General features: G+C 28.4%; 1 protein-coding gene across 4 annotated transcripts in view; it reads left to right on the forward strand.

The window, feature by feature from the left end:
- Positions 1-25,028, forward strand: part of LOC107437112 (uncharacterized) — a 136,103-nt gene that overhangs the window by 36,411 nt on the left and 74,664 nt on the right. For 3 of the 4 annotated variants that reach the window (XR_011638275.2, XM_016049010.4, XM_071187830.2), the window contains exon 3: positions 17,219-17,326. The exons of the other annotated variant lie outside the window; for it this stretch is intronic. Coding sequence is in view for 2 of the 3 variants with exons in the window: in XM_016049010.4 (XP_015904496.1) it covers positions 17,219-17,326 (108 nt within the window). In the remaining variant the exon portion in view is untranslated. The remainder of the gene's footprint in view (positions 1-17,218; positions 17,327-25,028) is intronic. 4 annotated transcript variants of the gene reach the window in all.

The raw sequence follows: 25,028 nt of genomic DNA on the forward strand, positions 1-25,028 counted from the left end.
AAAAGCTGGTAACTGACTGACTGATTTTCTCCGAGGCGCTTTGGTTAAACTAACAATAAAATATGGTTTTATAATGTCTGATAAAATTTGGTATCTTTATCATGATACCTTAGAGCATGACCTAAAAACCATTCATTCGGTTAAGTTTACCTTTCAGTTTTGCATTTTTTACTAAATGCGTGATAATAAGAACTATAATTTTGAAAACCAGAATTTCCGCTACCATTTAAACGGAAAAATTACCAAATGAATGTTTTAAATACCGTATATTTTGGTTTTGCTATTATGGCTTTTTGGCAGAAATGTCATAAAGTACAATTACTATTACTATTACTATTACTTTACTATTACTATTACTATTTTACTAGTAAAATTACTATTTTACCATAATTGCATAATTGTTTTCTCCGTATAATTTGAGATTTGTTAATTTTAGCCAATTTTTTAGCAGTTAATAATGATCGATGTATTTATATTACCTATTTACTAGATTAGAAAGGATTATATTTTCCTTTAAAATATTTTTCTATGCATAAATATAGTTTATATTAAAAATGGTTATACAGTTATGTAGTATAAATATGGTTATTATGTGTTTTTATTAATATCATCCTACAGTTATTTAAAACTGACAAAAAGCTTTAACATTTAAAATAAATATTATACAGTTGAAAAATTCGCTAATAAGTCCAATGAATATATGTTCATATGTACGGCATATATATATATATCTTTATATATAAGAAGAGAGTGGAATGATAACACATAGCCAATCACAGAAGACTTCTGGTTAGTAACGCACAAAACAGCCAATCAAAATTGAGAACGCATGTGTGTGAAAAAGAAATAATTTTTAATAATGCCGTCGGAAGTGTTACAACTAAACTTACCAGCTAAATCTTTTTGCGATTTTTATTTTGTATTGAATGTGTGAAATATATTGAACAGAGTTTACTTTAAAATACTTATATCTTTTATAAAAAATAGATCACCGCGAATATCTTAGGCGATATCACCAGCGACATAGAGCTGAACATAATTTAGCAGCACAAAATTACCTGGAAAGTAATCGTAGTGCTATCAATGCGCGATGGCGGAATGCGCGGCGAAGAAACGTTGAAGAGTCAAGACGTTTAAATGAAAACGAATAATATGGAAACGAAATTGATAAATAATGTTGTATATAAGGAGGTTTTGTAAATAATTTTTAATTTTATCACTGATTTTCCTTACTTTTAATTGTTTTTTACTTACTTACTTACTTTCAAGAAATCGCTCTGCCGGAAATATTAATTAGCAGTTCATATTTGTTTGAGATATTTCTTAAATAATGCATAAAAGTGCAAATCATTGGTACACAAACTGATGTGAAAAGAAAAATCAATGAAAAATGTACATAGCTAGATTTTGTGAATATTCAGAGATCTCTTGTAAATAATTTTTAATTTTATTGCTTTCACCATATTTTTTATTAACAATTCAGACAAAAATGTTTATTGATCATTAATAACATAATTATTTAATTTTGCATTTGTTTTTTTATTAGTATTCAATATGACAAAAAAATTAAATTGCTTAATTTAATTTGCCGAATTTCAGTTACATGTGTTTTTATTATATAATTTGCGTTCTATCTGATTGAAACTAAAATATTTTGTCAGTTGACAGTATTGAAGTTAATTGGGCAATTACTTGCAATGGTTTTTGCTTTCGAAATATTACTCAGCATCAACTTATTAATATTACATGTTTTAATTTGTTTACCATATTTTAAAGTTTTTTTTCATTAGGTTTTAGTTATTTTCAGTTTAAAATTTAAATTACTGGGGGGGGGGAGTTGAAGCACCATATAGGGAGCGTACAGCATCCTATAAGATCAAAAATGATTTGAGTTAGGGGTAAAAATATACTTGAGGGTGCCCCTTGGCGAAATTGGCGACTTATGTTTGGCGCCATTCCTGTTTGCGCGGAGCACCGTGGTAACAGGAATGGCTGCCAAAATATAATGATATTTCAATAAAACATTGGAAAATTTCAACAAAACATCGGCCAAAACTTTATAAAATTGCAATGAACCTGATATGAGCAAAATTAATAAATCCAATAAAATGCATTGTGAATCGGAACAAAAATTAATGGTGTAAGCGCAGAAAGAAAAGGAAAAAAGCAACTCACTTCTTCGTTAAGCTTGAATATCCTCAGATTTAGGTGCACCGATTCTCTAATACCAGTTAGCTACTGTCTAAATTTATCATGAATAGAATCTGTGTACCTCCATCGCCACATAAATTCGGCGAAATACGAATCGAAAATGGCGTCTGTGGTACTGGGCTGGTGGTGACATTTTTTTCTAAAGTCCCTTTTTATGACTGCCCACATACCTTCGATCTTATTGACCAGAAGCAAAAGTAACCTTACCAGGCGGTATCCAACGTAGAACTAACGGACCTCCGAAATTACATATACCATTGAACATTTAAAAATAACGCTAAAATCTAAACCAATCAGAATCACGATTGGGCTTCAACATCGCCCAGCTTGGCGATCAACCACGATCACAACTTGGCGAGAATCAAGGGGCACCCTCAAATATAGTCTACTCGAGTTAGGCTCAGCCACGCGTGCTTCGGATACGGAGATTAATCTCCGGCTAATGCCCTATAGTAATGTGTTAAATAATATTGCTTCCTCGCTTTATATATGTTTAGAATATTGTTTGTATTAAAATTGCTTTTTATAAGTTTATAATGCTGATAATAAGGACCTCTGACATTTTACAATCCTATCATACTCTCTCTATGTGATGTTCGTGCAGCAAAATTGCCAGCTAATCTCCAATAAAACGACTTTAATTTTGTGTTACATATAGTGTGCGTACATTGATGTACAATACCATAGATACCAATGCGCAATATATATATGAATATGTCCATACATACAATAAGTGACGTTGTAATCACAAATCATAAGGACATTCCACGTAAATATGCGCCTACATTGTGTGTACATAATTACGTACTTACATTAGTACAGACCTTGTGTGTACATACGTCGTAAAATATCTGAACAAACAATATACAATATATGTAATATGTCAAACCTGTATGCAATATATGTAATACAATTCATGCATGAGAAATGCATACATTGTACATGCACTCAGGAGACTCATATATATTGTATACGCATGCATGAGAATCTAGTTATTCATACATTCATGAGACATACATACATGGGACATTATGCATTGTACATACATATATGAGTCCTGCATGCATGAGACATACATATATTGCACATACATGCATGGGCCATGCATACATAGAACATAAATGCTCGAAACATTTATACATTATGTATACAAGTATGGGACATCAATGCATGTATGATCGTGCAAACGAAAGCAAGTGCATTGTACATACATACGTGCCCAAACACGAACATATATTGTACAAATACAAGTACGTGCATAAAATATATACATACGTGCATATATTTTATACATATACGCAATATAAGTGTGTAACTAAAATATGTATATGTATGTATTTATCTATATTTAATATATGTATGGACATACATTTTAGTTACATTTATGCACACATACGTTGCATGTAAATACGTATAAAATGCATTATTATACAATACATTTGACAATCTGCATTGTATAATCTATACAGTATTGAATCGTCTTTACTTGTAATCACATATTTTGCTTACTTGTAATCATGATTACAAATAATTAATTACTGAAATTAATTGTAATCAAAATTACAGTTGTAATCATTTTATGAATGTTTGTAATTATGATTACGAGTAATTGATTATTGGAATCCCAATTGCAGTTTTAATCACGCTTACAGTTGTAATCGAAATTATGAATGTTATAATCGTGATTATGAGTAATTTATTACTCTAATCGAAAATAAACTGTATTTTTGCTCAACTCTGGTGCCGCCTTTTGGATAACATATAGTTGTTTGCAAACAATTTTTAACACAAGCTCAACTCTGTGTTCAACAAAGTTTTTTTGCTCAACTCTGGTGCCGCCTTTTGGATATAATTGAATCAAATTATCTCAAGAAATGTTTAATCTTATAATTTAAATTCTGACTGTATTTTTGCTCAACTCTGGTGCCGCCTTTTGGATATAATTGATTCAAATTATCTCAAGAAATGTTTAATCGTATAATTTAAATTCTGACTGCTTTGGACACCTAATAAATTACAGATTAGGAATATGTCATTTGTTTGCTTACGTTATAGAATACCCGGAATTAATATGAACTTTAATTGAAATATGTGTAAGTTGGAAGTAAATTGTATTAAAAGTAAAATACAATTGTGACAGAAATATGTTTCACATATATTAACCATATCCATATCACGTATATAAGCCATATCCATATTATGCATATAAACCATTAATTTACGAAAATGTTTATGCATATTGCATAGAATAAATAGCTTGTTTTGTGACAATATCTTACTGATTCTACCTTTCAATAATACAAAATGATCAAAAATATCTTTTTTTCAAAAAAATTTTTTTGATCGTTAAACTATTAATTTTTTGTTAAAAAAAGTGTACGCAATCACGTATAGTACAGGACTAAATTTGATTTGATTTTTACTGTGTCTTGACCTAACATTTTGCATGAGAGTGTAAATTTATAATATTCAGAAAACAGATTAATTTGTATGCAATAAAAAGCGAGAATAGTAAAATTTTAAATTTGATTATTATGAAAAGAACATCCTTTAATGGTGAGTTTATGTAATAATTTTAAACAACAGAAGCACCAAGTCTAAATATCACTATCAAATCCATCAAGGATATAGCTAATAATATTCTTATAGAGGAGGGAGAATTGAGATTTCAAAAATATAAGCTACAAAATTTTTATTGTGCTTAGTGGTGCTCATTTCATTGCTTACGCACGCTTGTGTTAAAAACTGTTTGCAAATAACTATATGTTGCAAATTAAATCTGTTCATACATTGCATATATCAGGTTTAGTAATTCTTGAGGAAAGACAGGTACAAATAAGTGCTATCGTTAATAACTTAATGAACTTCTCAAACATGTCATGATAAAAGTGCTTGAAAAAGTATGCTAATTTTGAAGGGGAGGCTATACAGAAATAGGGCAAAATTAACGGTCCCAACCAGCCACAGGGAGACTAAATATAACAAATGGTGATTAAAAAGTTGTCTACCTGTCACCCCTTTTTTTGTCAAAAATGCACCCCACGCCCATTTTTGATAATTATGGAAAATTAGTATGAATATATTATAATCTGAAAATGATTTTATTTCACACTTGTTTCTTAAAATTCTTCTTCATCTTAGAAATGAACCTTGTAATGTTCAACATGTCTCGAAAATTGCTTCATGGGAGATGCCCTACATTATTAAAGAAAACCATTTTTACAACAGCTTAAAATTTTTAATTTTTAAAATAGTGACTGAATGCTTTAAAAATGCAACAACTGTCCTCTAGCTGGAAGCAAAATGTTCTAATTTTGCCTTATAGCTATAGCAGATAAGAGTTATCATTAGTAAATTAGCATATATCCGATTGAACTTATCAAACATATAATTGAAGAAAGCATTTAAAAGGGCTTGTTTACTCTGGAGGAAAGCCTGTTGCAAAGAAGAGTTATATTTAATTCATTAGCTTATCTACAAATAGACTTCGAAAACATGCCATTGAATAAAACGTAAAGCATACAATAAAATAAACAAAATTCCTTGTTTTGAGTTCATAAAATTATTGATTTAAAATAGTTGTTAATATAAGTTTACCGAATAAAGACCATATTTGAAAAAGCATAAATAAATTCAACTGTATTATTATAAAAATAAATTCAAATGCAAGTGTATTTTTTTATTACTAATGAGTTTCCGCGAAATCTTTTAAACGAACCGTTGATAATAAAAATGTTTTAATCAATTTACGTAAAAACTGCATCTTTCATTTATCTTTATCTGTTAAGCTAGAGTTTAATTCAAATATGATGCATAGCCTTTTTTTATTATTCTATGCATTAAAATATACAAAGTGGTCATACAAAAATTTGTCTATTTATGAACCTTTAGTGGCTGATCCGTTAAACCGATCGAGTGTAAATTTCAGTTATAGTTATTAAAAGGTATGACCTCGAGACTTTGAGAACGGCAGCAAAATTGTGTTCGTGATTACGCTTGTGGGTATAGAAACTCCAAATTTTCGAATCGCAACACACATTTTTCTTGTCGCAAAACGTTCAGAACATGCAAAAATACCAAATAACATTGGAAAGATAAGCGTATCACAAAAAAATGGACGCGCTAAGCACGACACACAAAAAAAGCAGCTCAGCGCACGATCAAGAAACGCCCGATAAAGGCACACGGAGGAAATTTGCATATGATAGAGACAAGACAACAATCACAAAATGACTTTCGCTAGATATTCAACGTTAAAAACTTTGAAAAAAGTGGGGTGGTAATATTGATTCCTCAGGCGAAAGCTTTGAGGAATTCTACGAAATTCTTTCGTGTTTACCGTCGAAACCTGTGTCACATGTATGGCCCATGTTTTTAGCAAGCTCTGCGTAATTTGATAGATAATTTTGAAGAAACTGTCTGCACCTATGATAGACAGCGATCCGGACGACCAACTGCTCATAAGATCGTTATTATGAAAGTGCATCAAATATTGACTGCAGAACACTGGCGAGCTGTAAGACGTACAGCTCGTGCACTGGATATACCGAAATCAACAGTTCTAAAGCTGCTATGCTCTGTGCTCCACATGTTTCCATACCGATACAAGCGTGTCCAGATGTTGGACGTGGGGGGACCATCAACTGCGTATCGACTTTGACAATGAATTTCATATTCGATATCATGACGATAAAGACTGAGGACGGACGTAGGCCCATTTTACTTTAATTGGCAACGTCAACACCGAAAATTGTGTGCAGTGGGCAGACACGAATCCTCACGTTGTGGTAACAGTACCTTCATATGACGCCAAAGTTGTGTGGGGTGGCATTCAGGTCCCTGGTCCCTTATTTTTTTGAGGAAGAGACACCATTAGAGTTTGTAACGCGTTCTGTAACAGGCTCACGCTATGCAGCCATGCTGCAAAATTACGTCATACCAGAATTGTTACAGCGAAATGCACTGATTGACATCGTTTGGGTACAAGGTGGTGCTCATCCATACATTGCAACGGTTTGCAATCTGGTACCAAATGAATTATAAATCGTAGGTTGAAGAAAACTCGATGTTATTTAGTAATTAATTAAACTTTTTTATGATAAAAAATTATTTTTCTGCAATAATTTTTTTCTTAATTTTTCGTTTTTTTTTTTTTTTTGCTTAAATTTTTTTTTTTATTGTTAGCAAACAAAAAGGAGGAAATCATTTTCTATAACCACTGTTGAGAAATGGAGTTCGAGTCCAGTGCTTGTTTTTCTTCAACTGGTGAAATATAATTTAATAACAATATTATGTTCATGATTTAGTACCATATATAATAGCATAGTTAAAGAAGATAATTATTCATTAACAATGCTACTTTTGTAAGAAAATGTGAATTTTAAAATAATAATAATTTGATTTAACATATTTATGATATTATTTTTAACTTGTGTCCCAACTAATTAAAGCCTCTTTACTTTTTTGCCATAATTGGACGAAAAGAAAACCAATGAGAACCAAACATATACATTATGAAAGTCTACAACTAAACCCATATTTACAAGGAGTAACTCACTCCTACTATCCCTGGAGAGGAAGAAAATCATCGAATAAGTAAAAAAGGAGGAAAAAAGTGTTCCATTGAAATAAAGCCACGTTAGATTATAGCTAATAATATCCGTCGTATTTTTTATGCGACTTAAAGTATGTGATGTTGCATACCATTTTCCAATACCAGGAAGACAATATCATCAATATTATGCCAAGTTTCAATGCTGGCAGTCTTCGATTCTACCGCAGACTAAAAACGCTCCTTCTTTTGTGAACCCTACTAAGGATAGCTCTTTAGATTTCCTTAGTGATTAAGGTCATGAAAAAGAGTAAATCATTCATGGCATACATCCTATTATCCAGATTATTCATCCGATTTGAAGAATATTCAGAATAAATGAAGGCATAGTCTTTCTGGACTTCGGTCGACAGTTCTCACTTCAAATATAAGTGAATTTGCTTCTAGCATTTATTTTGGTAATCGGTAGCCTTTATACGTATGGAGGGAAAGGTCACGTTAAGTGTATCACCACAGCCAAACCTTTCGAACAGCATTCATGAGCTGAAGCATTGCTTTTTTTAGAGAAGATTTTCTAATTTTCTTCTCATATATAACAAAAAATTAGCGATGTAAAAAAATTGTCAGTATTATCATATTGAAAGCTATCAAAGAGCAAAGGAGAGTTGAAACTGAAAGAATTAAGATGATCCAGATAGTTTTCCGTGCTATTACAATAGCACAAGAAAAGAAGAGGACTTCTTTTCCATTATGCAGCAAGATGGAGGCCCATTAATTGTGTGGAAAGGATTTATGTATGGTAGTAAACATACCCTAGATTCTTCCTCAGACTGTATGGTGGCTGCCGGTAATCGAAAAGGCCTAAAAACTAATTTATTGTAATTTTCAAAAGAAAAAAAAGAAAATGGTGGACTAATTTGTATTCTTCTTTACCAAGTGTAATGCCACCAGTTAAGCTGCAGAGTCTTCACAGAGTTATGTTAGGATAATAGGGTGCAAGCTATGATTGGCCTGTCCATTTAACTGTCATTTATTCCCAATAAAACGCGAAGGCTATCCTCAGTAGACTATAGATATCAAAATGTAAGTTTCTGTTTGTGGCAGCGTTGAATGCTGCCATCATTAAAGCCTAGGGTGACATAGATGCAAATGTCCTCCAGAGTAGGACTGGGCTATAAATCAATGTATCGAGACATATCGATTTAACGCATATATCGGCAAGACGATACAGCGACTTTCATTCAAGGCGATGCATCAGAAATCTCTTTTAAGCCGTCGAGTAAAGACAACGAGCGCAAAACGATATAGCGATATAAGACACGCAAGGATATAAGATAGCGATATAGCGATATGACTCTTCTCTTACGTTCCGATGTCGACTCGCGCTGTGGAAGACGATGCTCGTTTCGTTATGTTGAAATGGCCTTGATTGGTGAGCTGTAGAATCAGAATCAGAGTTTTGAGAACACATATCGTTATATCGCATGTTCCTTTTCGCACCTCTTAGCTTTTTTTTTTCTTTGTCGCGACTTTTCTTGTAGGTTATTTTCAGTGGGACTAACTTCGTGATCACCGATGTTACCTTGTTCTGAAGGCAATCTATTATTGAAAAGAATGTATAAAGAAGAGTTTCTTCATTAATTAGATAAGTTTTTTTTTTAAAAAAACTTCTTTTTATTTTTAAATGTGAAAATTATCGGCAATCTAATTTAGGCGCCCATAAAGAATTGAATTTGTTAGGTTATTTTTTCATTTTCTTTTAATTTATTAAAAACTTTTTGGATGAAACTTCTAATAATTTAATGAGTTTTTATTACTGATTTTAAATTTATAAATCTTGTTGTTTTTATTTTTAGAAATAAAGTTAAAACAAGATTTATTTTTGTCATTTGGATTTGGACATCAATCAACTTTGTTTATACAAAAAAATTTGAAAGGTTTGCGTATTTTATTCATTTTTTTAAATCATTTAGCACTTCGTTTTATTAGAGAGTATAATAATTTTTTTTTAAAAATATTCTTTTCATATTATTTGTTAATTAGCTAAATATATTATCGAATATCACAATGTTTTTTATTTTTAAGAAATTAAATGTTACTTTGTTTTTCGTTCATAATTCTGTCAGTATGTAATTTAATTTTATTATTTATCTGAAATGATAATTTAATTTTATTATTTATCTGAACGTTAAATGTCTTAACGATCAGTGGACTGATCGCTAAGACACGGTTCCCTCCAGATCCCCGAAGTCAAGCATCACTGGCTGCGGTCAGTGTGCGGGTGAGTGATCACTTGGATCAGTCTGCGTAGGGACAGAGGGTGTGCGGTATTGGTCCTCGTTAAACTGTTCTACCGTAAAGTGCTCGACTTCGCGTGCAGGTCGTCGAGCTTCCGAAGCGGGGGTGCCATCCCATCTGCAGAGGATCAAAATTGTGATGGCATGTCTTCGGATCATCCTCAGGTATGTTTCCCAGACCGTCGCCACTAGCCCATTGTGCAACTTTAGTGTGACGTAAATGAACTATAATAGAACTATAATAACTGAAATGATAATAATAAATAATAGTGTTTTAAAAGCGTTTTTTTTTTTCTAAAATTTATTTAGCACTTTGTTTTAAACATACAAATAATTTTTACGTTTCATTTAGAAATTGAACATTACGATCAAACTTAATAATTATGTAATTATTTATGCATAATAGTACAAAAAAATATTAAATTGTAAAAAACGCTTTAAAAAAAGTTTTTAACACTTTGTTTTAAGCGTATTATGAATTTACAAACATTTCAATAAATATTTTAAGTAAGATTTGTACATTGTAGTCAATTTATTTAATATCTTTCTTAAGCAAAACATATATATCTCCAAATTCATAAATTGATTTAAATCAATCTGAGTATGAAGTTTTGATAGAAATCTGACTTTCTGTGCCTTACAAGCAAGTGAAATTCAAAAATACTATATCGTGATACATCGCTATATTGCGATGCAAAATTGACGATGCATCACGATATATAATTTCTAATATCGTCCAGTAAATTGTATGCAACACCACTTATTTTAAGTTAAATATAAACATGACCGATATATTAGCTATAAACGAAAGTGTCGATTTCTTATTTAGATGTGACACTTTTTCTCCTCCCTTTTTACTTATTCAAAGCGTTTTTTCTTGTCCAGGTGAAGCAGCAAAAGAGTTTCTCTTTATAAGTGTGTGTTTAAATATAGACTTTCTCAATGTATAGGTTTGGTTCTCGTTGTACTCTTTGCACAAAGTTATGTCAAAAACTCAAGGTATCGTTATTTGATTGGGACGCACTGTATAGTACTATTATTTAAGTTTTATAATAAAATAATAAAATTAAAACTGAAAGTCAATTCTAGTCTGAACAGAACGGTATTTGTAAGCTTAAACTAATTTTTTTTGAACGATACCTACTATGTTTTTTTTCTACAAAAACTAAGAGTACCAGCCTTCTAAAAAGAATCTTGCAGTTCTTTTCAGATCGCTTCACTCTTTCTTTTCACATGTCTAGATTATTATGTCACCTTTTACCAATAATGTGGAAAATAAATTAAGAAATTAGGGTGGATTGATATTTTTTTAGAAAAAATAATTCTATTTAATTTCTCCAAAAGAAACTGACTAGCATAACATGAAAACTAAAAAACTGATAGTAAATTTTTTAATCTAGTTCACCACTAAACTCCCCTCTTTACGTTCATACCTTTTATTTTTAAAAAAAAAGATATTAGAGAGTTTTAGAAAGGATATTAGAGAAGTTATAGAAGCTATTGGAAAGGTAAAGAGTTTTCAAATATCCTTTTAACTATTTAACTACAATTTTTCAAGCTTTCTTGGAACACTGCCCAGCTTGCAAATAAATTTCACTGATCAGTTAAACAGATAGCTCATATTCATCAACAGGCTTAGAGTACATAACTGCAAAAAATTATAATTCTATTTCTGCTAATAGTTTCCCTAAACTAACTTAAAGAACACAAAACAAAATAAAGAAAACAACATAAAGAGAACAACATAAAAATAAAAACTTAAACTCTAATATAAAATAATTCATAAAGTATCCAATCTTATTTAAATATTCTAAAGGATACTCTATCTGCTCCCTATCGCTCTTTATAGTTGGCATAAATCGCAGTATCTTTTGGATTCGTCAGCTCATTTAACCTGTCTTAAAATAGAAATTACATGAAAATATCAAAGTAAAATCGCAATTAAATTAAATTAAAACGTTCAAAATATCCGAATAAAATTGCAATTGAATTGAAACTCGTTATTTTGATTTATTTTTGATTTATTTGCTCTTTTAATCTCTTTTAGGCTTGAAATAAGATTAAATTATAAAATGAAACTTTAAAGAAAATAAAATTTAAAAATCGAAAAGCCGAAAAGGAAAATCAAATCGAGAGCTAAAGAATAGTATGAAGTCACACACCTATACATCACTTATTAGGTAAGGAAGGGAAAGGAAGCGCCCTCTAGAAAGCAGACAAAGAGTTCTCTGTATTATTTTATAAAAAAAAAAAACAATAATAACATCCTCGAATCATAATAATCAAGAGAAAAATAATTAATGTACGGAAAATATTTGGCTTCGATTTTGATTCAAAAACGTTAAAAAAAAACTTGCTTTTTTTAATCTTTCTGCGATTATATGAGAAAACACCAAAATTTTAAAATTTAATGGCTTTGACATTTGTAATAAGGATAAAAGTTGTAAGAGTTATCAGTCATAAGAATTATCAGTCATTAGCTAATTTACCGCGATTAGTTTTTCCTTAAGATCAAAAAATCCGAAAATATAAACTATTTAATTACTCCAAAACTAATTCGAAATTAAAATAAAGTGAGACACGTTACAGATTTTTAATCAAATTAGTCCGTGGCTATAACAAATACATAATTTTCTAATAGTTATGGCGAATAAATTACGCGGTGAAAAAAAATCTTCAACTTTGGCATGAAATAACTGAAAAACTAATAACCGCATTATTAATTTGAAATCTGAATTTTCTTTAAACATTTCTCTATAAGTATGGAAATTTTATATTGTATCATTTTATAGTTATTAGTATGAGAGAGAGAGAGAAACTTGCTTTGCAAAAAATTTCAGGAACAGCGGTGACAGCAACAGTGTTTTTTTATTTTATTTTTTCAATATAAAGAGAATCACTACTATCATTGTTATCCTTTGAGAAAAGGCTTTATAAAAATATAGAATACTGCATTTAACTTCTGAAATATTTCATTTTTATTTTAAAATAGGGCGAGAAAAGAACATTTTGAGTTTTTTCAATGTTCCCTTACAGATTTGAAAAATTCAGCTTAATGCACAGAAATTATGAAATAAAAATAATCAAACTTTAGTCTGAAATAATTTAATTGTTTAAATATTATTATTTAAACAATTAAATAATTTCAGACTAACGTTTGATTAAAGAGTTTTAAATATCAAAACCAAATTTTTATTTATAGAAAATATATTAGATACGTCATCAAATTCATTAATTGGATATTCCACTGAGAAAAAAGTATGGTCAAAACTACCAGAAGCTAGTAAAATTTTACGCATTTCAGGCTTTGTGGGAACACCAAAACGCTCTGTTTTACCGAAAGACTTTGGTAAAATTAGCAATGAAATATGATTTATAATATGCGATAAAAAGTAGTAAATGTAGCAATTTTATCATACCTTTAAGCATGCCATAAAAACAATTTATTCGATTAAATTTACTTTCCAGTTTTTTATTTTTTGCTAAATGTGTGGTAATAAGCACCATAATTTTGAAAACCAGAATTTACGGTAAATCGTTAACATACAAACGGAAAAATTACCAAATGAAAGGTTTATATACCGTATATTTTGCTTTCGTTAATTAGAATTATCGTTTGCTTTTTTTTTTGCTAGAAATGTCGTTACCATGCAGTAATATAGTTTTACCAGATTTTTTTTCTCCTTGTAGAGATACACTCTCAGAAAAATCCACTAAATGTTTAGCCATAATATTCTTACCTTGAACCATACTATCGTGCAAATTTACAGCAACCTTAATAAGGTAATAAACTAAACCATTTTCTGTTCAGATTGAACCAATTTATCAATTAATCAAGCTCTAGAAGGGTCATATTACACAATAATATAGTTCAATTTAGTATCACCGCAACAAATTTAAACAATATTATGGTTCAATGGCGTCCAAACTTCTTAACAGCGTTTGACGTTATTATCTTGATTACACAAAAAGTTTAACTTTATAAAATAGAATATAACATATAGTAATTTATCGAAAAAAATTAAACTTAATGTCCAGTTCCCTATTTCTTCCCTAGGGGAAAAACGTACCATCTCGTAGAGTGTTTCTAATTGCTTATGATCACGTAATTTTATTTTATGATATTTTGCCAGGTTACGATTCTTAAAAAATATTTAACTCTTTCTTTAAAATTAATTATTGATGAGCGAAATACGTCAATAATTTAAACTCAAAACTTTAAATATTTTGATGAACGAAATAGCTTGTATGCTTAGTTAAATCCAATCTTAGTTTACATCCAATGGCTGAATAACGGCTGAATAATCCTGTTTAAAATAATGCTAACATAATTTATCTATTATTCCTTAAAGATGTAAGGTTAGTGAAGGATACCTAGAAAGGATTAAAATATCACAATACTAAATCCTATTTTGACTAAATGGCGAAAATTTGGAGCTTGTAACTTAAATTTCCATTAATAAATTTGCTTAAAAGGGTATTAGAACGCTTTATTTCGTAGACCGGCAAATTGAAATTAATATTTTACTTAAATTGTTTCTAAGAGTATCGTTTGTAATAATAAGGATGAAAATGTGAGAAAAATTAATTACTTCTTAATTTTTAGAAGCTTTTTTTTCATTTTTTCATATTTTATTTTAAGAAACATGAATTAATTTTTTTAACACTAATTTATTTGTTGTTGTTTTTATTTATTAAAGAAAATATACGCAACAAATCTTGTTCATTAAGGAAAAGTTTGGTCCTTTTAACTATAATCATTTTGACTTACGTCTTTAAAAATAATTAAAAATATTTTAAACACGTTAAGACCAAAAGTCAGTTAATAAAAATAATATGAAAACTGTAAAAAGAAATTTTATTTACAAAATTGCATTTATGAAATGAGTTTTGCCTTTTAAAAAAAATTCCTCAGATTTAAAATTATGAAGAAATCAATCCAATTGTTCAAAATTTTATTAAAAAAAAAACAACACAAATCCCACTATATTCTAATGATGGAACATTAAAGATATTACATAATGTAACAGTAACATAATGAGGATTATGCTCACAAGAAAAGTGCGTGTTTGTAAAATTCGTATTAAAACGAAATTAACGAGCATGGTTGAAAAACTTGTATAGGTTAATAGTTAGCCGTCACTTCTGCTAGTTTATAAACTATTATTTTTTAATTTAAATAAATTTTTTTAAAAGATCTTACTTTTTATAAACAAAAAATTTTATAATTGTTGATTTTTTTGATTAAAATATATTGATTATTTAAAAATTATCGTAATTTTTTAATGAATTAACTGATTTTTCTAAATTTTGCAATAAATAATTAAAAAATTTAAGTTGTTTCTTAATTTGATTAAGAAAATGTGAACAAAAGTATTTAATTATACTAATCAAAAAAAGAATTAATAAATTGAAAAGAACTATTTATTACTTAACTGGAATCCCTTGTACCACAATCTTTTTTCTATTTCTTTAATTTTCTATTTTAATTTATTTTTTAAACTTTTAAATTTTTTTTTCAATTTTTATTCATAATCGTAATGTATTACCATCTAAATTTGTATTTCCAATGAATGATTTTATTGTCAAGTAATAAATAATCTTCTTCCTATATTTTTTAATTTTCATTTTCATTTTAAATCTTCTTAAAATTTTTTTACTTGTATTCACAATCGTAATGTATTACCATCTAAATTGGTATTTCCAATGAAATGATTTTATTATCAAGTAATAAATAGTAATAAAAGTAATGAATAAATAGTTCAATTAATTTTTTTCTTTTTAGCTTTCTTAACAAGTACAATAATATACTTTTGTTTTCATTTCCAGAGTTAAATTTAATTAAAAGTAAATTATTATATTTTATTATTTGTTACAAAATGGAAAAAAACAATAAATTCATGAAGAAATTCTAAAGTACAATTTTTTTAGATAATAAACCATGCATTTTTTAAGAAATAGAAAAATTGAACATTCATAAATTTTTTTTAGAAAATTAAATTTTCAATAAAAAAAATTACTAGATATTAAATTTTTTTATTTTTTTATTAAAATATATATATTATTAAAAGAATTGCAATTTAAAAATTTTTAATGAGCAAACTGAATTTTAATTTTATTTTGGAATAAATAATTTAAGTTTTTATTAAATTTAATTTAAAAATATTAACAAAAATATATTATTATACGTGCTTAAAAAAGATTTAAAAATTAATAAAATGAAATGAACTATTTATTACTTATATAGAATTCCTTTTACATCAATGTTCTTTCTTTTATTTCATTATTTTCTTTATTTAATTGTATTTTAAATCATAATATAACTAAATTTGTATTTTCAATAAAATGAAGAAGTTTCAATGTGAGTTAGAATTCTAGTTAATCTATTTAATTTATTTTTTCTTTCTATCTTTATTTAACTTTAGTATAATGATATACTTTTATTTACATTTTCATAATTAAATTTAGGACAAACTAATATTATTTATTATAAAATGAAGAAATAAAATCAGTGCGCTCATTAAAAAAATTTCAATTACAATTTGTTAAAAAATAATCCATAAATTTAAATTAAGAAATTTAAAAAAAATTGAATATATATTTTTTAAAAAATAAATTAAACTTTTTTAAAAGGCGTATTTAAATTGAAAAATAATTTTTTTATAAATTAAATAAAACACATTAAATAGTTATCAATTTTTTAGAAAATAAAATTTAAGCGTCTCAGTTGAGGTTTGAGCCCCGGACTTCTCTGGTAGATAGCGGGAAACCTAATAATTACACCACAAACACACCGAAGATGAATAGTTTTGTTAGTTTAAATGTAAAAGAATTTAAGTTTTGATGGGGTATATTTTACCTCAGGATCAGAAATGGCTGCTAATTTTTATTCCGTAAAAGTTTTTCAACCTTGGTCTTTAAAAGCTTAATTTCGTTTTAATCGGAATTTTACAAATGCGTATTTTCCTTGTTAGAATTTTTATATAAAAAAAGAAACCATTATAATGCTCTAGTAATTATTTTTATTTAATTTTTAAGAAACTAACATTTTTTGTTTTTGTTTTTAAAACAAAAGGAAACAAATTTTTGCCATTTTCTTAAAAATAGAAAGTTTCTTATCTTAGAACTGAAAAGCTAACATGGTTATAATTCTTTTCAGTTCCCCCGGTAAACTGGAATCCGTACCAGAGACGGGGAACGGTAGTACCACACCGCCAAACAACAATCTATTTCCACAACACAGTGGACGACCTGAGGCAGACCTGAGGTATGGATGCTTACGTCATCCCTCCTTTCCCTACCTTCCTCTCACCTTTTATATGTCGTCTCATAGTGTGTAGAAACATTTTAGTCTTAAAAATACATTTTTGAGAAATGAAGAATTGATTAATTGATTTCAGAAGTGTTTTTTTTTTTCATTGTCGTTTATTTTAAATGTATTATTATTTCTAACTCATCAAAAGATCTTTGTTTCTTATAAAAATTAAAATATAACTAAGTAATTGAATTAAGATATAAATTTTGCGGTTCAATTTTAGGGTATTTTTTGTCACATCAAAAATGCTATATATTTTGCGAGCGTAATAAAATGATTTATCGATTATTTTTGCTGTTCACTTCGAATCTTCTTCTAATTATAAAATGTTTTTCTTTCATTTATAAAAGAAAAGAATGAATTCAATGATTTGAAAAATAAGTTTTTCGAATGAAATATAAATGTGAAGCCCTACTATACTTGAATTACAGTTTAAACCAAGTCATAAATGTAAATTAGGAAAAAAATAATTGTTTAACTACTCAAGAGAATCATAAATATTTGAGACATGAAATTTAAACTGTTGAACAAAGTAACTGAATTTTAGAACTAATTTCGTGGCTTAATTCAATTTAATGTTAACATTTTTATTTAAAAAGTCTTAAAATAGAATCGTTTTAAGTTAAAATAGTTCTTATTCTCCAAAAAGCAATTAATCTAAACAAAGGTTCAAAGAAAAATTATTGTCTATTTTTGGATCTAAGTGTTATTACCAATTTTAACGCTATTTAGCTTTACAAAAGTAAAAACAATTCATTTACTAATTTAGTGTATTCAATGAAAAAGTCGGTTACGTAAGGGACGTGAATTTTCTTGCAATTGTTCTTCTGAGAATTTTTATAATGAAAAATATACCTCGAATTTAAAGTACACGATTTTAAAATTGAAATTGATGAACTTTCCAATTTTTCTGGTATTCTTCTTTTACATTAATGTAATTTAAAAAGCATTTTATTAATTTTGAAAATCTAATACTTGAATAGAAATGAAAGAAAGTTTATTCATTTATTAAAAAAATACATAAATGAAAGAAACTATTTATAAACAGAATATTTTTTTTCTAAACGCAGGTGGTTCATGCAAATTTATTTTTTAGCTTCGAAATCAATTTTTAAAAATCTTAGCAATTATTTGACACATATTTCTAAGAAGAAACTATAAGGTTAAAATAAATATTGAAGACAGGATAAATGTTTAAAAAATTTAAATTTTTTAAAATTTTATTTTAATTTTTAACAGAAAGCATAATTACTGTTAAGTTATAGGAAAAAAATGTGCATTTGCATCACGAAATTGATCAAATGATTAAATTTATTCTAATTTATTTTAACCTGCTAGTTGCAGTCGTTGTTTTTGTACAAGCTGTACGAAATGCGCTAGTCATGTTTCAAAACCTTTTCGATTATTCGAAAACGTTTCAGCATGCTTTCAAAAATGTTTCTATGATCTACTATGAAGCTTTGCTTGAAATATTTATTTAGTTTCAACTTGCTGATATATAATGCAAAAATAATCAGAAAAAACTATTTGATAAATAGCTTAACTTAGCTGATGAAAGAATATACTTTCATCTATGGTGCGCAGGTTTATATTCATTTATTGGAAAGACTTATTAATTATATTTGTCCTACACCAGTGTATTTCCGTATAAAAATTCCGTTACTTTGTTTGAGGCAATGTAATTTGAAGAAAAGTGCGGTTGACTCTCAGAGACTAGATTGTAAAAGAATTTGGTGTAAAACAGTCACCATTTTTGTTGTTGAGGTAAACTAAATTTTTTATAGTGCAGTTAGTCACATATTTTATTTACTTTTTCACTGTTTTAGTTATATTAATTTATTAATTTTTCATTTTTTGCTTTTTTGTTTACTGGCAATACACATTTTCATGCGCATTTAAATCAACTTATGACTTCATTGCAAAAATATTTTATTTAAAAAACAAACACATTTTTTGGTATTTATTCACTATAATTCTTTCAAACAATTGCTATTCTGTCATTCTTGTGTAATTTTTTGCACGATAACTACAGTTCTGTTCTGAAAAATGTATTTAGTTTCTTCAACGCAATTGGTGGTACCTCTGCACCAAACCTTTTTTGCAGGATAGGGTTTAAAATTCAGAGGAAGAATAAATGACACACTAACAGGGAATATGAAACAATCAGAAAATTTAAATCCTGATTTTGCTTAACTTACTGAATCCAAATTAATATTTTTGCTTTCCTTAGCCAATTATGAAAATTTCAAAATGCGAGAAAAGATATATATTGATGGCGACATCTGATTTAATTGAAAAAGATAAATAAATTAAGTGTTATTTAAAAGTGGAAATGTTTACCTCTAATTCTTTGTCACTTAATACTCTGAAAAAAAAATATGGTCAAAATTACCAGAATATGGTAAACTTTATCACGTTTCAGGCTCTATGGGAACGCCAAAAAGCTCGGTAATTTTTACTGAAGAGCTTTGGTAATGATTTTGGTAAAATTAACAATAAAAAGGGTTTTTGAATAAATGATAAAATTTAGTAACTTATTATAATACCTTAGAGTATGACATACTTAGAGTATGATAGAGTATTTTGTACTAAATGCGCGGTAATGAAGGCTATAATTCTGAAAACTATAGTTTCCGTTCAACCGTATGAACGGAAAAGTAACGAAATGAATAGTTTAAATACGGTATATTTTGGTTTTAAACCATAATCATGTTTTTTTTTACCAAGAAATACCATTATCATACTGTGCGGTAATAATGCCAAAACCTTTATCTCCGTATATGTACAGGCAATAAGGAACTATTCATAGATGTAATTTTATTGTTATTATAAAATTATATTATTATTATTATTATTATAGTTTTAAGTACTAATATTTTAAGACGAGAAAAAGAAGTAGAGCTGGAAATAACTCATTAGAAAATTATTCTAGTCATAATTTTAAAATATTTTTCTTTTCTCTATTTATAACATTAAACTTTTTATATTTTTCTAAAATATAAAGAACTATTGTGTTATTCCAAAAAACATTCAGAGCATAATTTAAAGAGCAATTTTCTTTCTTATTACTAAAAAACTAAATAACACCACTCTCCACTTTAAATGTACGTACTAAGATCTCCCATAATTGTATTTAATGGCTCTTTTCGAAAATCTTTCGACAAGAAGATAAAGAAACCAGAAGAAGATAAAGGAGATTCTGTTAAAAATTAAACTAAAGAAGAGAATGCCTTAAAGTAAAAAAAGCTTTTATTTTAAACAGATTCTGTTTTTTTGCTGAGAAGAATTATTGAACTCTGAAACGGGAAAATATACTTTAACTATTTCTAGACGGGAAAATATACTTTAACTAATTCTTGAACTTTTATTTTAGAAAATCGCCAAGAGAAGAAACTCACTGAAATCACTAAATAATACTAATTGTTTTCATATCTTTATTAAGCCGAATAATGCAGTATTTGAATAATGTTTCATGGTAAAAAAAAAATCAAAAAAACTTTTTTTTTTTTACAAAACTGTTAACTTTTTTCCAAATTGAACCTGTCCCGCAGTAGACTGATCGTTAAGACACGGTTCCCAGCAGAACAGTGCGTGGTCAGTGTGCGGATAGGTGACCGCTTGGATAAGTCTGCGTAGGGACCGAGGGTGTAGGGTATTGGTCCTCGTTAAACTGTTCCACCGTAAAGTGCTCGACTTCGCGTGCAGGTCGTCGGGCTACCGAAGTGGGGGTGCCATCCCCTCTGCAGAGGATCAAAACTTTGATGGCATGTCTTCGGATCATCCTCAGGGATGTTTCCCAGACAGTCGCCAGTAGCCCATTGTGCAGCTCTAGTGCGACGTTAATGAACTACAATAACAACAAATTGAACTTAACAATGTTAAATAAACACTAGGTCAAGCATCGAAATATTTCATGATCACTAATGAGAAGAGAGTGTGTAATTAAAACTTTTGAAAACAGAGAACTATGGCCAAGTTGGACATAAGACGACGGGCACAGCAAAAATTTCTAAAACATAAAATATTTTCTTAATTTTTTCTCTGTTTCAATCATTTTTAATGTATTCTCTGTTTCTTTTTTTAAATTTTTTTTATACTTTCTTCTCGTTAGTGGACACGAAAAATGGCGATGCTTTGCAAAAACCTAGTTTCGCAATTTCCTGTGATAAAAATATAGCTCCAACTCTATTTTAGTTTTTTTTGCTATAAGTATTACGTTTCAATCATAAAAAGTGCTTTTTTGAAATTTTGTCTCGCTAACAGTATCCGTTAGAACTAGACAATTATTTTTAACATTATTCTTGAGCACAAAGATCATTATACCTACATTTTATTCCGTTCACCCGAAAGAAGAAGGATGGCAAAGTTATTTTGCATATACTCTGAATAAAAGTAATTTTGTAATTGGACTATTTTGCTATTCAAAAATAAATGTAGCAATTTTTATTCACAAAGTTTCTAAAGAAAGAAAAGGAAACTTCTACAATCACAAACTTAAGCGTAATATGATTTTAAAATAAAATACTATTTTAAAAAATAATTTACGAAATATAACAAACAGGAAATATCTATCTTAACATCTCTAATAATCTGACATTAAAATTGAACAAATTTAAATGTAATAAAAGTATTTTTGATCAGCTACATTATATCACTTTTTGATGTCATAACAATAGCTTGATTGCATATGAAATATTCAGACAGCCGAAGAATTGTTAATTTTATTCCTAATTTTCCCTCAAAGAGTTATAAATAATCTTTTAATTAAAAGACAAGTTTTCATTTGTTCTCAAATCATTACCTTTTCAAAGTACTTTTGATCTACACCGAATAATCATGGATGTTCTTTACTCTGTTTGTTAACTTGTGAAAAATAATTAGTCATTTGTTAATTAGCCAATAATTTGAAAAATTCTGACAAAATTTTAGTTTCTGTTTCTTTATGACAAGCATTATTAATAAGATGTGATTAAATTGAGCGAAAAATTTCAACTTGCTGAGTAAATATCATTATTAGACAAATTATAATAATTTTTTAAACCTAGCAAGTACAAAAATTAAGAGCAGACAAATAGTTTTTAATCATTTCTAAACCATTGCATTCTCTTATAAGGAAATTTTTCATGTTTGTTTTTAGTAAAATTAAACATAAAAATATATTGGGGTTTTCTTTTTTAAAAATAAAACTAGTTTCATTTCAATTTTAAAATTACTTTAATTTAAACATAATTAAAGCTGGATTAAACGTTTACTGTTAAACATCTTATTGTAAGTTTGTTCAACTGGTAACAGCATAACCTTAAAGTATTAGTAATTCCGTATTAGCATTACGTATTTGTTTTCGTACAAAAATGTCAAGTTGCCAAATAAGCGTTATTTGTGAGAACTTTTAATTTACTTCTTTAATTTGAGGAAATCTCCAGCTGAGGTACATCGATTGCTTGGAGCAGCATATGATGAGGCTGCTTAAAGTGAGAGAAGTTGTCTAGACTGGTTTCAGAAGTTTAAAAGCAGTGAGTTTGGCGTGGAAGACAAAAAACGTAGTGGAAGGCCGAAATTGCAAGAAGACAAATCATTGGAAGAAGATTAATCCTAAAAGCAATAAAAAAAAAACTTGCTCTTACATTTCAAGTAACTCAGCAAGCAATTTCGCATCGTTTAAAACAGTTGGGAATGATCCAAAAACAAGGAAGTTGTGTTCCATATTATCTGAAGCCAAGAGACATTGAACATTGATTTTGCATGAAATTAATTTTTCATTCAGAAACAAAATGGGAAGTCTTATCCCACCCACCGTATTCGCCAGACTTTGCTCCTTGAAATTATCACCTATTTCGGTTGAGGGCACATGGTCTGTCTGAGCAGAAATTTACATAATTTTAAGAAACCAAGGAATGGGTTCATTTGTGGAAAGATGAAGTGTTCTTCCGAGGTGGTATCCAAATGCTCCCAGAAAGATGGGAAAAAGTAGTGTCTAGTAATGGAAAATACTTTGAATAAAAGATAACGAACCGGAAACTTATCTGTGCTCCATATATATATATATATACATATATATATATATATATATATATATATATATATATATATATATATATATATATATATATATATATATATATATATATATCGGAATAAGTTTCCGGTATATATATATATATAGTGGTTATAATATATATACCGGAATAAGTTTCCGGTATATATATATATATATATATATATATATATATATATATATATATATATACCGGAAACTTATTTGTGCTCCTTATATATATATATATATACGGTCCAAATATGAGAACATAAGAGCATTACATGCTGGTGGATGGATAGAGAAGAGACGATTGTCCAGGGAAAGAGGGTTTTTATATCCTTCTGGACATTGTATTTAAATATTAATAGGTCTTAGTAACGTGAGACTGATCAATTTCTCAAGCTAATAAAGACACATCATCACATTTCTGAGATAATTAGATCAATATTAATACTTTCTTTGTGGGAAAGGAAAGGATTTAAATCATTGCGCGTAAGATACAAGCTATATATATATATATATATATATATATATATATATATATATATATATATATATATATATATATATATATATATATATATATATATATATATATATATATATATATATATGTATATATATATATATATCTATATATATATATATATATATATATATATATATATATATATATATATATATATATATATATATATAGAGAGAGAGAGAGAGAGAGAGAGAGGGCCCATAGAGGGCCAAGGCCTACTGTGCCCTTCTCAGTTTTCTTGACATTGGGCTCTGGTGTGCAGGAGCAGATGTTCCGGTTAGGTGGTCAGCCGAACGCGGAACCCCCAGAGTATTTAGTTCCCAAGCATGCTTGGTACTCATTTATCGACCCACTGAAGGGATGAAAGACTGAGTCAACCTTGCCCGGCCCCAGGATATATATATATATATATATATATATATATATATATATATATATATATATATATATATATATATATATATATATATATATATATATATATATATATATAACAGGGCTGCATCCCTGTTATCATTGTTGTATTCAGCTTTAATAATGCAGTCGTCAGGCGTAATACTTTATCAATAAGTTTATTTAAAGGTATGCTGGTGGTTATAACAGTTCACATCCGCAGCACTCCACAAGGGAGGGGGTGGACAAAACTTCTGACAATTCCGGAACAACTTATGAGAATCACAACATGATGAAAAGGACTCGCAAAAACTAGTGTTGCTACGTTTTATACAAACACAGATTGGGGTAAAAAGGCACAATCTTGTAACCTTACGCATCACCGAAAATCATTTAATGCTTCCTAATATGGAAGTGAAAGAGGGAACGATTCTAAAAATAACTCCTCCTTTGAAATATAAATCTAATTATAATTCAATGGTATGTTTTCAGCCTTAAATTCCCTAAATCGAATATCTCTACGCTTACTCTTTAACAAAGACATTTTATGAAACCGAAAGAGTTTTAATTCTTTTATTAATGCAAAAGTATTTATAATTTTTGTATTACTTCCCCCCCCCCAAAAAAAAAATTTCGGTAAGCCAAAAAAAATAAAAAATTTAGCATACTTTAAATTCATGAACTTTAGGTTGGTA

The sequence above is a fragment of the Parasteatoda tepidariorum genome, chromosome 11 (genome assembly GCF_982258835.1).
Source record: "Parasteatoda tepidariorum strain Cologne lab strain chromosome 11, Ptep-v5.0, whole genome shotgun sequence".
NCBI lineage: Eukaryota > Metazoa > Arthropoda > Arachnida > Araneae > Theridiidae > Parasteatoda > Parasteatoda tepidariorum.